General features: G+C 37.4%; 2 protein-coding genes across 7 annotated transcripts in view; one reads left to right on the top strand and one right to left on the bottom strand.

Annotated features, from left to right (window-relative positions):
• Positions 1 to 11,023, bottom strand: part of ORC3 (origin recognition complex subunit 3) — a 57,079-nt gene extending 46,056 nt beyond the window's left edge. For 2 of the 4 annotated variants that reach the window (XM_036316642.1, XM_036316640.1), the window contains exons 1-4: positions 10,911 to 11,022; positions 6,997 to 7,051; positions 4,383 to 4,480; positions 1,803 to 1,947 (exon numbers count right to left, since the gene is read on the bottom strand). In XM_036316642.1, the coding sequence (XP_036172535.1) occupies positions 1,803 to 1,947; positions 4,383 to 4,480; positions 6,997 to 7,051; positions 10,911 to 10,934 (322 nt within the window). In that variant the 5' untranslated portion in view covers positions 10,935 to 11,022. Of the gene's footprint in view, positions 1 to 1,802; positions 1,948 to 4,382; positions 4,481 to 6,996; positions 7,052 to 10,910 lie in introns of all 4 variants that reach the window. The other 2 variants (XM_036316643.1, XM_036316644.1) reach the window with 2 other exon arrangements.
• Positions 11,024 to 11,095: 72 nt separating this feature from the next.
• RARS2 (arginyl-tRNA synthetase 2, mitochondrial) overlaps positions 11,096 to 14,141 on the top strand; it is a 71,707-nt gene continuing 68,661 nt past the window's right edge. Inside the window, exon 1 of one of the 3 annotated variants that reach the window (XM_036316645.1) lies at positions 11,096 to 11,179. In XM_036316645.1, the coding sequence (XP_036172538.1) occupies positions 11,144 to 11,179 (36 nt within the window). In that variant the 5' untranslated portion in view covers positions 11,096 to 11,143. The remainder of the gene's footprint in view (positions 11,180 to 14,141) is intronic. The other 2 variants (XM_036316647.1, XM_036316646.1) reach the window with 2 other exon arrangements.

The raw sequence follows: 14,141 nt of genomic DNA on the forward strand, positions 1-14,141 counted from the left end.
GATGCCAGCAGCAGACATCCTGAAACTACTTGAGGCTTGCTACTATAAACCTTCAACTGCTTGCAAGAAAGGTTCAGAATCATCCAGACCACCAATAGTCAACATTTTTTTCCTAGGAGAGGCAACACACAAAAATGTTGGCAGGATATTTTTAAACAGACATACACTAAAAGAAATAAACATATACCTTACGGAAAATAGAAACTGTGCAATGTGCTTAAATAACTTTGAGTACAGATTTTTTTTTTAAAATATATTTTATTGATTTTTTACAGAGAGGAAGGGAGAGAGACAGAGAGTCAGAAACATCGATGAGAGAGAAACACCGATCAGCTGCCTCCTGCACATCTCCTACTCGGGATGTGCCCGCAACCCAGGTACATGCCCTTGACCGGAATTGAACCTGGGACCTTTCAGTCCGCAGGCCGACGCTCTATCCACTGAGCCAAACCGGTTTTGGCTACAGATATTTTAAAGTGTCAAAATGATATTCCTAGCATGCATTACAGTCTAAGATTATGATACTACATCTCTGAACAAATTTAGGAGTTTAGTAAAGCACTGGCTTATCTTGTCTGACTGACTTTGTAAGCTATTTAACACTGTTCTTTAAGATAATGCACTTGTCTATTGGAAACAAGATAATCAGCGTCTGTAACTGGAAAAATGTTCTCCTCAAACTACTGACTTTCAAACACATGATTTCCATTAGCTTCTCTTCTCCTTTTGGCACGAGGCAGAGAAGAGATTTAAACAGTGCTCTCACAACAACCTATCAGGCCATCCCTCTTGATCGTGTTTCTCCCACTTCAATTACTGTAACATGGTAATAGAGAAAGAAAGCACCCAACAAACAGTATAAGCCAGCCATCACTGGGCTTCAATTTCTCATCCATAATGGAAAGAGTTTTCAAATTAATTGGCAGTTTGCACTGAGAAGCTGATCCACAGCATTTTAAAATCATTCCACAAAGTCTTATTACTCAGAATGGTCCTGGGATCAGCAGTGTTGGCATCAGATAGAGGCGTATTAGAAATACAGTGTTTTAGGCCCTGCCCCAGACTTATTAGTGAAAATTTTCATTTACTAAGATCCCCTAGAAGTTATTTTTAGGTACATGAAAGTTTGAAAAGTACTGCCCTGAATATCAGGAAGATAATTAACAGTATTAGGCAGGATGTTTTAAACGAAATGAAAAAAACCTGCTATTATTTCAAAGAAAATTTTTCCATTACCTGCAAGCCAGATATTTGGTTAAAATTGCATGTTAATGATAGAAATTTAAGTAACTGAGAAATTTACAACCTGTAGTCTGAAAGTAGTTTATATATAATTCATCCAAAATTCTTTTAAACAATTACTACTAATACAAAATTATGAAACAAATATTAAAAAAACTACAAGGAAATAAAATTAGTCATAGAATAACTGCACTGAAGAAATGATAAAAAGATATAAAAATAAAACCTTTTAATATACTGGTTTCTTTATTACCAAATTCAAATCTCATCTACTTTCATAATATAACTAAAGAAGAGAAGAGAAAGATATATATATTTCCCCTTCATTTTTTAACAGAAAGTTGATGAGGGTACTAGCTAACCCAAATCAATTTCTTCTAATTTATAGATTCATGATCAATATAAAGAACTTTTATTGGTTTTGAAATTATGCCTAACAAAATATGATTGTTTTAATTCTGTAAATGAGAGCGACAAACAGGTTTACCAGAACAGATTATTCCCCACTATTCTCAAAAACAGAGCCACCAATTTTAAAAAACAAACAAATCTGTACATACCTAGAATAAGAGCAGCAGTTGGAATTTCTCTTAGTTTTATTTGACAGCCCCAGTCTCTTGAATTCTTCTGGAATCCAGAATGAGACTTTTGTAGAAATTTGATTAGACTGTCAAACAGGTTTTTATTTAATTCCTCTTGCATTTGCTACACAGAACACACAAAATTTATTCATTATAATTAGCAATAATCTGATGTGTCTTTCAAAATTTGGGAAAGAAAACTGTCATGAATTCAATTCCAAAGATTACATGTAAAATTACAATCATGATGAAAAAAATGTTTTTCTTTAAATCTCCAATGATTAGGGCTTTGGATCTCCTCATTAAAGAGACTCATTTAATCATTCAACAAACACTGATTAACCACCATCTTACAAACGAAAGATACAGTAGGTCCTCAGGTTATGTTGGAGATCCGTTCCTACGGCGCAATGTAACACGATTTTCGCATTAAGTGGGAACCCACCTCCATAAGCACCTACGTTACTCACATGGAGCACATACACAGCAGTAATGAAGTGAAACAGTAAAAAACATTTAAAAGAAAGATAACAATTCCTGACCTTGTGGTAAATAATAAAAAACATAAAACACATATGTGCATACGTCGAAATGACGGAACTTATTTTTTTATAAATAAATGGGAGATGGTGACGTAACCACAAAACTACGTACGTGAGTCCAACATAACCCGAGGACTGTCTGTAGTCCCTACCCTAAAATGTAAAGAAATTGAGCAAGAACACTTAAAATGCAAATAATGTTGTGTAGAGTGCTATGACAATATAGGAATAAAGAGTAGGACCATCCAACTTAAGCTGAGGAGGTGATATATCTGAGCCAAAGCATTGGAGCAGGTGATGGAGTTGGTGATGGTAGGTAAAGGAAGTCTGAATGAATAAATAGTAAAGGAGGCAAGGAAGGAAGAAAGTACCAAACAACCGAAGAGTCACAGATATAGCTAAGCATAAAGAACATGAAAAGTGGTAGGGAATGAGATTGGACAAATAAGCAAAGGGCTAGACCAAGAAAAAATATATTTGATGGTAAAGAGTTTGGATTTTATCATGTAGGGAGAACCACTGAAGACATTTGAAGTAGAGATATGATTAAATCGGGATTAGGAAGGGTTAATCTGGCAGCACTGTGAAGGCATTTGGCCCCGGAGTTGGAAAACCCCTGTTGCAGGACCTAAGACTGTATCTGCATGAAAGGAGGATTTTTCTAATTTGGCCAACAGTGCCACAGGGACTAGTGGCAGATCTGAAGGATTTTACACTAGAGTCAGTTAGGAGGATATCATGACAATCAGGTAAAAAAATAAGGAGGGCCTAAACTGGAAACCACAAACTCAAATATCTTCAAGGGTCACATGGAATACATGCATGAGCAAAGCCACTAGGTGTAAAGCAATAAAGTGTGGCGGGAAGCAGTAATAAACTGAAAAGCACATAAACGTCTGAAAGGCATTAAAAAAAAAAAAAAGTAAGACTGGTGCAGCCACTGTGGAGAACAGTATGGAGTTTCCTCAAAAAACTAAAAATGGAACTCCCATTTGACCCAGTGATTCCACTTCTAGGAATATACCCCAAGAAACTAGAAACACCAATCAGAAAGGATATATGCACCCCTATGTTCACAATGGCACAATTTACCATAGCTAAGATCTGGAAAGAGCCTAAGTGCCCATCAGCAGATGAGTGGATTAAAAAACTATGGTACATCTACACAATGGAATACTACGCTGAGGTAAAAAAGAAGGAATTCTTACCATTTGCAATAGCATGGATGGACCTGGAGAGCATTATGCTAAGCAAAATAAGCCAGTCAGAGAAAGCACATGATCTCACTCATTTTATGGAATATAAGGAACAACATAAACTGATGAACAAAAACAGATCCAGAGACAGAGAAGCATCGCTCAGACAGTCAAACCTCAGAGGAAAGGTAGGGGAGGGAAGGGGTAAAGGGGAGAGATCAACCAAAGGACTTGTATGAATGCATATAAGCATAACCAACAGACACAGACACCAGGGGGGTGAGGGCATGAGTGTGGGAGGGTGTGTGTGTGGGTGGGGGGGGGGACAATAGGGCGATAGGACACATATGTAATACCTTAATCAATAAAGAAAAAAAAATACAACACTGTGTTGGCCAAAAAAAATCTGTTAGCTCTAGAACAATGAATCTGCTATAGTGGAGAAATTTTTCAGAGCTGGAATATAAAGAACATAGTAACTGGATATAGGATGAGAGAGTGAAGTATTTAGAAATAGCTTGATTTCTTATTTGTGTAACTGAATGGGTAATTTGGACAGTGCCAGCATTTCAAAGCTGTGAGGATATGTAAAGAGCCCCTTGCCTTAGCAACTATCATTATAAACATAAGTTCCAGTACCTGAAGCTATGCTTAATACTTGGAACATGAGGGTTTTGATTTTTTTACGATATACAGATTGTGCTTAACCAGTATTACCAACATTTCATCAATCGTCTTATAAACTGGTGGAAAAGAAGATGAGAAACAACAAATATGAGATTTACGGTATTAGAGAAATGTTATTAAAAAAAAGTATTCACCTCAGTTTCAGATTTCATCTGCTGCCATATCAACTGATAAGTTTCAAATCGAAGCTTACTGTCCTCAGACTCATTTTTCCCTTCATTAAAATACTCCTCTGAAAACACAGAAATAAGTCAATGTCTTTTTTATATAATATGTGTGTGTGTGTGTGTGTATATATATATATATATTTGGGGATAGGTAACATTATCTTTTATATTTCATTTTATTTATACATCTTAAATTCTTATTGTAAGTATTGTAAGGTTAAATATCTTATTTAATTTTTATAATGTATTTCTATCATTTACTTCTGAACTTCTAAGTTTTTATTTAATGGTTTTGATTTGAAATGTATACATTCAATATTAATATATTCTCATTATTTACTCTTATTCTAAGGCTGTATATACTTTGTTTTATATATCTGTTTTGAGTTCTCCTTTATTAAATGATTCTTACTACTACTATCCTTGTTCATTTGTTCAACTGAGACAGTTTTAGCCCAGACTTATATTTATTCTGTCTGCATTATGTTATATATTTTTGGAATGTTTTCCTCCCAGTGGTTGGCCATTTATCAAAATACCATTTGCTGAAGTGGTTTTCAAACTTTTAAAACCATGATCCACCTTATGGAATACATCTTACATCATAATCCAACACACACACATATAATAGAAACCAAAACAAAGTCCCACAAAACAATACTTACCATGTGATACCAAATGTTTCCTATTCTCTTTTTTAAAACTCTCAACACCCACTAAATTCATTTCATGACTTGCACTTGGATTATATGTAAAAATTTTCAGTTTGAAAAACAATTCATTTCTTCTGATTTGGGATGTCCTTATCATCTAAATGCTTATAAAGACATTTGGAACTATTTTTGAACTTTTTCTTTTGGTCTACTGAATTTAACCATACCAGTCCTGAACTATTTTAATTATTGTAGCTAATATTTAATAAATTCAGGTCTTCTTCCCATCACCACAAAACATCATCATTCTTTTTCAAAAAAATTTAAGCCATTCTTTCAAACTAATTTTGTCATTTCTAAAAAATAATTACACTGGTATTTTGACTGGATAAAAGAAAATCTATAGATTGATCTGGGGAGAAAATATATTAAAAATTCATGTCCAAAATACTACAAGTCTCTTCTTTTCATCAATATTTTACATTCCTTAAATCTTGTTCACTACTAGGTATTTTATTGTAATAGCTAGAACTTTCATGATATTACATAATTGTGAAAGTACACATTTTGTTCTTGACTTCACTGAAATGCTGCTAGTATTCCACCATCAAATTTAAATGTTAACTCAGAGTTTGTAATAGAAATTCTCTTTCATATTAAGGAACTTTCCTCCTAATCACAGTTAACTAAGTTTGGGGCAAATACTGATTTTTTAAAAATTTTATCAAAGGGCTTAGAATATACTGAAGTCATCATATAGTAAAATGATAGACAAGGTTATAGTATAAAAATGCAAACAACAACAAAAAAGCAAGGGGATATACTAGTACTAAGAGACAAAGCAGAATAATAAGTTAGCCTTAAACAGAATGAAAATAGTCATCTTTGAGAATCAGTAAAATCCTATCAAATGTTAAAATGGCAAATCAAGACATGAATTTTTTTGTGGTGAATAACGCTGCATCAAAACAGATAACAAAACACTTCCAAAAATTGGAAAACAAGAGCACAGGACATGTTAACCTGTTACCAAGACTTCTCTCAGTCATTTATCAATCTAGTAGGAGCTACAGAATAAATGCCAGCTTTCAACGCTGACAGGTTCCCTCCTGCTTCTACTCATAGCCCTCCCAACCTCTCTCTCTCCACAGAATACTGAGGAGGAGAGTCACCAATCTTTTCTTAGACAGATGGTGGGCACAATGCAAAACATCTTCCTACTTATTCAGGCAATCTTGTTTCAAGAACGGAAGCCATTGAAGGCAAGTGCTAAATTCTGGATGTTTTCTTCATTTCTGGTCCATCTGTCTTAAAATTAGGGTCAGTTCCTCTAAGATTTTCATATTATAACAATATCTGTGGGTCTTAGATCAGCACAATGGGAAAAACCTAATGTACCTCAAAGTTCATATTATACAATTGTACACATTAGGTTTACTAATACTAAAAACTTTATACAAATCTTAATAAATTATAGCTGAAATTCAATACAAAAAAAGTTCTAAGCAAAAACTCACCTCATATTTTGAAAGTAAAAGTTAGACCATGGATTTGAGAATCAGACAGCTTGGGTTTAAACCCAGCTCTGTCACTTACGAGCAACATCACTGAAAGTTCTTTATGTTTAAGTATCCCCATTTGATATGTCCTAACAAAAGTATGCACTCTCATGACCACCCCCTCAAATGTAGGGAACTATTTTCCTAATTCCAAAAAAGTCCCTATTGCCCTTTAGCAGTCAATACCCCCTATTTTGCCCCAGAAAAACCACTGAGATTTTTAGGACAATCTCTTTTAAAGAATGGTGACATATCCTTTGAAGGAAATTTACTTTTCAATTTGCCCTTTGTAAGCCATGCTTAGACAAGAAAAGTACTAAATTCAATCAGGGGTAGAAAAGTAACAAATTTGATATTAAGACATCATACCTATTGGCACAGAGATCTTTCTCTTCTTGAAGTTTGGCTTAAACACAAAACAGCCCTATAAAAACAAATACAAAGCATAAAGTCAAAGTAGCCAAGGAGCAGATAAATCTGTTAACCAAGTATTCTATGGATAAGCAGATTTTTTTAAAAAAAGGTGTTTCTTTAAAGTGCTAAAATGGCTCTTTTCTATCTGAGTTATAGAAGGAAAATTCTTAAACAAGGACTATCCATTTCTTTCTCTTCCTTCTCATGGGATGTTCATCTTTGATTATGTTCTCTGGGACCTGATCTAAGAGACAGACAAAGAAAATAAACTCTGATGAAATTTAAATGCAGAAAGATTCCATTTTTATAAAACTTAGAGAAGAAAGAACATTAGTAGTATACATTAAAATGAAGATCAAGAAGATATAAAATAGTGTTGCTCTCCATCTCAAAAGAAGTATTTGTTAATTAAACTCCAACTGCCGAACCGGTTTGGCTCAGTGGATAGAGTGTTGGCCTGCGGACTGAAAGGTCCCAGGTTCGATTCCGGTCAAGGGCATGTACCTGGGTTGCGGGCACTTCCCCAGTGGGAGATGTGCAGGAGGCAGCTGATCGATGTTTCTCTCTCATCGATGTTTCTAACTCTCTATCTCTCTCCCTTTCTCTCTGTGAAAAAATCAATAAAATATATTTAAAAAAAAAACAAAAAAAAAAAACTCCAACTATCTAACCATGATGGGAAATAGATAATTTGGGCCATTATTGTATCACCTTTCTTCATCTGATAAATACATATTCATTTATCTATTACAGATCAACTCAAACTCAGCCACTCTAGTTAGAATTATTCTTTCTCCTACGCTCTCACAGGACTTGAGTATCTTTATTTTTAATCACTTTCACTCTGCATCATAGTTATTTTGGGTTTGTCTCCCTAAATAGTTTCTGAGTGTCTTCAGAGCACAGATTGCATTTAGTGCATGATCATTTTCCCAATGTTTAGGACAGTGTTAACATATACACTAGGCAATCAGTATATAGAATGAATGCTTGCCAAGTAATATCCCTGGTAATTTCCTAGCTACATCTAATTTCATGTTATTATTTGATTAGTGATATATAGTCCCCAAGCTACTGGTCCTATGTTTATTCTCCCAATCCTAAAGCATGGACAGCTTATTAAGACTGCCATTTCTGTGGAAATGAAAAAGTAAAAAAAATATAGGGTTTCTGAAAAAAATGTATATACACTTTAATAGCTGATAACTCAATTTTGAAAATGAACTGTATGTTAATAAACACTGACTTTACAATCATTCAAAGTGTGTATATCTTTTTTGGTGGATACCTGTGTATCTAGAAAAAGTCAGTGCAAATATAAAGTGGCCATTTGGATTACAGGATCCAAAGTGAGAACTTTGCCCTATACTCTTGTATCTGCAGCTAGTGCAACTATTTAAAATACACATACATATTTAGAAAAATCATGTGGTACCACGACAAGCTTGTTATCACCTCCTTTCTATATCTATCTGCAATTCAGTAAAGGAAAAGGAGCTTTGAAGGAGTGAAATATAGTGTCAATAAGGAATCCTAATGTATGGCAGTGGTAGTAATATGGTTAACCACTTTGAACTCCTGATCAAGGAATGTTTGAGATGAAGGAAGAAGTCTAGGAGGACAGCTGACAGCAAGAAAATATGACAAAGAAAGAGAAGTTTAGATAGGTTAGGGAAAAATAGCTTAAGATTCTTATTCACGTAAGGTTCCCTTCATAATCATCTCAATACAAGCGTTTCTGTTATAATGCCGTTAGTGCTTTTCTGGGGGGGAAAACTCTCACAATTCTGCAAGATATACAAAAATAAGAGGCTTGCCCTGGCTGGGTGGCTCAATTAGTTGGAGCGTGCTCCCATACACCAAAAGGTTGCAGGTTCAATTCCTGTTCAGGGGATACTTAGGTTATGGGTTTGATTCCCCGTCAGAGTGGGTACAGGTGGCAACCGATTAATGTCTCTCTCTCACATTGATGTTTCTTTCGCTTTCACACCCTTCCTTTCTCTAAGAATCAATAAAAACATATTCTCAGGTGGGGATTAAAAAATAATGAGGCTTATGCAACAAAAGGGATTAGAAGACAGACCATCCAAAATCTGTGAAACTTTACAACCAGGGCAAAACAAAAACAGTACCAATCGTAATAAAATTTTTTTTAAATACTAGCAGTTAAATCTCTTCTAGCTTGCACCTAGCAACACAGTTAGTCCTTTGTAAACTTAACCCTAAGCTTGTAGCTCCTCCTTGATATATAATCTTGGAAGGCACTGTTCTCATAATTTTATTTTAATTTTAATCATTAAAAATTAGATCCATGGTGTAGCCTTCTCCATTCATCTGGTTTCATACATAGAGAAATGTCTTTGCAGCTTCTTCATCTGCATTCTCATTTTTACCAGGCAGCATTAACTTAAGATGCTTCCAGTTGCACTCATATTACTAAAGGTATTACTTGACCGTCTATAGCAGTGCTATCCAATAGGACTTCCAGTAACGAGGGAAATATTAAAATCTGCACTAGGATGTAGTCATATTAGTGAGACTGAGGAACTAAACTTTTTTCTTTTTTTAAAAACTGTTTTATTTATTTATTTTTTAAATATATTTTATTGATTTTTTACAGAGAGGAAGGGAGAGAGACAGAGAGCCAGAAACATCGATGAGAGAGAAACATCGATCAGCTGCCTCCTGCACATCTCCCACTGGGGATATGCCCGCAACCCAGACACATGCCCTTGACCGACGCTCCATCCACTGAGCCAAACCGGCTTCGGCAGGAACTAAACTTTTAAGTTTACTTTATTTTCATTTAAATACCCCCATGTGGCTAATGGCTACCGCACTGGACAATAGGGCTCTAAAGTTTATCTTCTTACCAACTATACCAGTGGTCGGCAAAATGCGGCTCGGCAAACCGCGGCTCGCGAGCCACATGCGGCTCTTTGGCCTCTTGAGTGTGGCTCTTCCACAAAATACCACGTGCGGGCGCGCACATACAGTGCGATTGAAACTCTGTGGCCCATGTGCAGAAGTCGGTATTTTGTGGAAGAGCCACAGTCAAGGGGCCAAAGAGCCGCATGTGGCTCGCGAGCCGCGGTTTACTATACCATGTCTTGCAATCCCTGGCCATCCAAGCAGCCAGTATGAGAAGATCTATATGATCTCCTCACACACACACCCGTACACTACTTTTCATAAGGCTCCCTTTTCTATTTCTACTCTAATTATACAGATTTTTCAACTCCTTTATTTAATATGCCATTTTACTTCTATCTTCTGGACCAAAGCACATATTCTCTTTGCGAACACCCTCCACCCCCCACCCACGCCCCACTCCTTGACCTAACTTCTCACTTTTCAGGTCTCAGCTCAAATGTCTTTCTCCAAAGGCCTTCCCTGACCTCGGGCAATCTAGGTTCTTCTAGCTCTCCTGCTCTCTCGCTTAGAACTTTCTTTCTTGCTCACATTTATCACAGTTTGTGCTCAGTTTACCCGTGTTTAATGTGTTTCTGCGGTGCAAACAGTCTATTTTGTTAACCCCTGTATCCTGGTACCGCATGGAGTGTTTGGCACAATAAACATTTGAGAAGGAAAGAAAGAGGACGGCTGACTGGGGCACATCCTCCGGACAGCCGACCTCCACAAACCAGAATTTAAAAATCCTCCTAGCCAAAACACTAAGGCAGGCGGGCGGGCGGGCGTCTTCGCTCCCCAAAGTTGGCCTGAACCGGACCGGGAGCCAAGATCTCAGCTCCGACCGCCACCTTCCCCTGAAGTCGGTACACCGAGGCCCAGGTAACCTCCGCTCCGTGCCTTCCCCGAAAGGGGATGAGGTTGCGGCGGAGTCTTAGTGGCCGCCCGCCCCCGCGTACCTTGGACACCGAGGAGGTGGCCATGGTCCCAGCGGCAGAACGGCATCCAGAAACTCGGGATTTCCCGCGCTCCTTCGCGGCAGCAGGGCAGAGGTTAGTGACGAGCCACTGGGCTTCTTGATTGGCTGGCATCACCCTCGAGGCGGGCTTCCGGCGCGTGAAGGCGGGGCTTCAGAGGAGGGCGGGGCGTGGCTCCGTCTGGAAGCTCGGGGACGCACTACGTGGAAGTAGACATGGCGTGCGGCTTCCGCAGGTCCATCGCCGGTCAGGTACGGTCCCAGGAACGGAGCCCCGCGCCCCCGAAGCCGTCAGCGGACGGGCGGATTCTGAGGAAACCCCGCTTGTTTCAGCCGCAACCCCGCTTGTTTCTGCCGCTTCCTCATCGTCCTCTGGATGCCTCCGCTGCGGAGGCAAACCCAGTGGAGGGTCGGGCGTGCGGCTCAGACCAGCCTTCAGGGTGGAAAGTGAACTTGGAGAGGCGCGCGTGGCTTCCCTCACGCCTTCCCACCCTACAGCTTTGTACGCCTTATCTGGGTGGGGGAGTCACGGGGCCATGATTAGACCCCACAGAAATGAACGTTGACCTAGTCCTAGGGAAATCAGGAGGCTTTGGCTAAAATGAAAGATAAAGGCTTATTCAAGGGTCTTAGGGTTTGTAAACCGAAGATATAGCCGTGCAGTACCCAGAGTGTTCTGAAGGAAGGAAAACTGAGGGTTCTTATAGTAAAAAGGAAGTTCTGGGGAAATACATGGTTCTGCCTTCTTGCCCTCTGAATCCCTAGGTGGTGGTAATTAGTCCTGATTGTTAACAGGGAGGGCAACTGGTGTCTCCCTAGACCAGTGGTTCTCAACCTTGGCTGCACATTAGAACCACCTGGGAATCTTTTTAAAATCCTGGTTTCTGGGCCTCATTCTCCGGAAATTCTGTTTCTTTGTTATGGGGTGAGGCCACAACATTAGTAACGAAGAAACAGAATTTCCAGAGGATGAGGCCCAGAAATCAGGATTTTATAAAACAAAATCCCGGGTGATTCTAATGTGCAGCCAAGGTTGAGAACCACTGCCCTAAACAGTGGTTCTCCAGCCTTGGCTGCAGACTGCGGTCACCTGAGGACCCTTAAAAAATACCCAAGCCCAGGCCCCCCGTGTGGGGGCGGGTCTTGAAGTTCTATCAGGTGATGTTGATGTTCATCCAGGCTTGATAACTGCTAACCAAGGACGGCCAGGAGGCAGAAAGGTGTAGTGCAGTGGTCCCCACACTTCTCTGCACACTACAATCAACACAAGAACTTACTAACATCCTGTGCTCACACCCCATCCTGTGCTGGTTAAATGAGAATGTTTGCATCAGTGTTTTCTAAAGATCCCTGGGTCGTGCCGATGTGCAGCCACGGTGGGAGCCATTGGTATAGTGATTAAGAACACTGACCATGAGGACATGTGGGTTTAAGTCCCGCTTCTCTGGTAGGTATGTGAGTTCTCTGTCCCTCATTTGTAAAGTCTGGAAAGTTATTTAGCTACTTTATAGGATTGTCATGAGGATTTAATGAATCAATCCGTATTTAGTACTTGGGGGTTGTGTTTGGTACATTGTATACACTCAATAAATATTCATTACTCTTAAATTAGAATGCTGAGGACGGTATTTTGAATCCCCTTGCTACACTTCTGATCTGGGAATCTAGTTATACATTATTCTCAGTGAATGCTTTAGTCCCACATGAGGTTAGGTCACCAGAAAGCTACGTATCTGAACCCTAATTAATTTTCAGTGAAAATTCCTTAGCAGTACTTTTATAAAGTCAGGAAAAAAGAAGGAAGGAAGATAGAAAAACTGGGTAGATAATGCTTTTTATAAAAATTGTAATGAGTTTTTATTTTTAGGTTTGTTTGCTTCTTTAAAAGTTTTATGATGAAAAATGTCCAACTACTAAAAGTGTAATAGTGTTAGGATTCCCCATGTATGCATAACTGAAATATTGTTTTAAATAAGTATTAAGCATAGTTTTGCTTGAATTTAATGAAAGAAAAAGAAACCAAAGTGCAATGCAAAGAATTATTGATGTATTTTCTACACGAATCCTCTGCAGTTAAGAGATTATGCAGAACAATACAATTTGGAATGTTTCTTTAAAATCTTCATGTTTCATATTTAGACAATATCAACCCCTGGTGTGAGAGACGAGGACATTAGAACTCTTATAGTTGGCATAACTTTCCTCTACCACTCCTAATTTGTTTGGGTAACTTTCTCATTCATTTGTAACACCCATAGTCTGTTTATTAGCCATATATGCACAACTTATCTGCTGTTCACTTTATATTGATTTGGATAAGATGCTTATTACCAATACTTTTCCTGGTTACATGGCTTAATTGGCCGGATTTCTTTATAAATATATTTTTTAAGAAGGGCTCATGGTGCTTTATTTTTTTCAAACATTACTTTAAAAAAAATTGACTTCTCAGATAAAATAATCTTGGAGGTTTAATTATTAAAAAAATTAGCATGTTTAGAAATATCAAAATAGATTTGGAAATATAAAAAATCTTCATTTTAGAAATAAAGCAATAACATTATTTAGTTCTAATTTTGAATTTTCCAAAGACTTATACCATATGTACAAATGCATACAACAATCCAATGTTATTTTTTAAATTTCCAATTTTCATATGTTAGCAACTAAATCAAACTAAAAACAACTGAGCAAGTGAAACAAACATGCCTGTCTGTAGTTTTTCTAGTGGATGAATTTAGTCCTATATAATATTGCTAAATTATTTGCTTTAACCATGTGATTAGGCAACATGAATACAGAGTAAAGTTCTTTTCATCTCTAGATTTTTGATTGGATGCTTTATCTTTTGAAATTTAGTAACTTAGCCTGATGTTTCTTTGTTAAATTTTCTGTGTTATATTTTCCTGACATACTAATTTACTATCATCTGTGGATTCAGTTTGTTTCTTTTTTTAATGAAATATTTAATCATGGAGAAGAAAATAGATAATATTCATGTACCCATTACTAATTGGGATGCATTCATATGTTGTAAATGACATGCACAGATATGGTAAAACAAAACCTCATATGTGAGGAAAAAGAATTTGCAACCAGGGATGAGTAGCCAGGAGATTTTAATATTTACAATAATTTATTTTTCAGTTATTAATTTTTTTTTTTTTAAATCCTTACCCAAGGATATTTTTCTATTGATTTTTAGAGAGAGTGG

The sequence above is a fragment of the Myotis myotis genome, unplaced genomic scaffold, assembly GCF_014108235.1.
Source record: "Myotis myotis isolate mMyoMyo1 unplaced genomic scaffold, mMyoMyo1.p scaffold_m19_p_7, whole genome shotgun sequence".
Lineage (NCBI taxonomy): Eukaryota > Metazoa > Chordata > Mammalia > Chiroptera > Vespertilionidae > Myotis > Myotis myotis.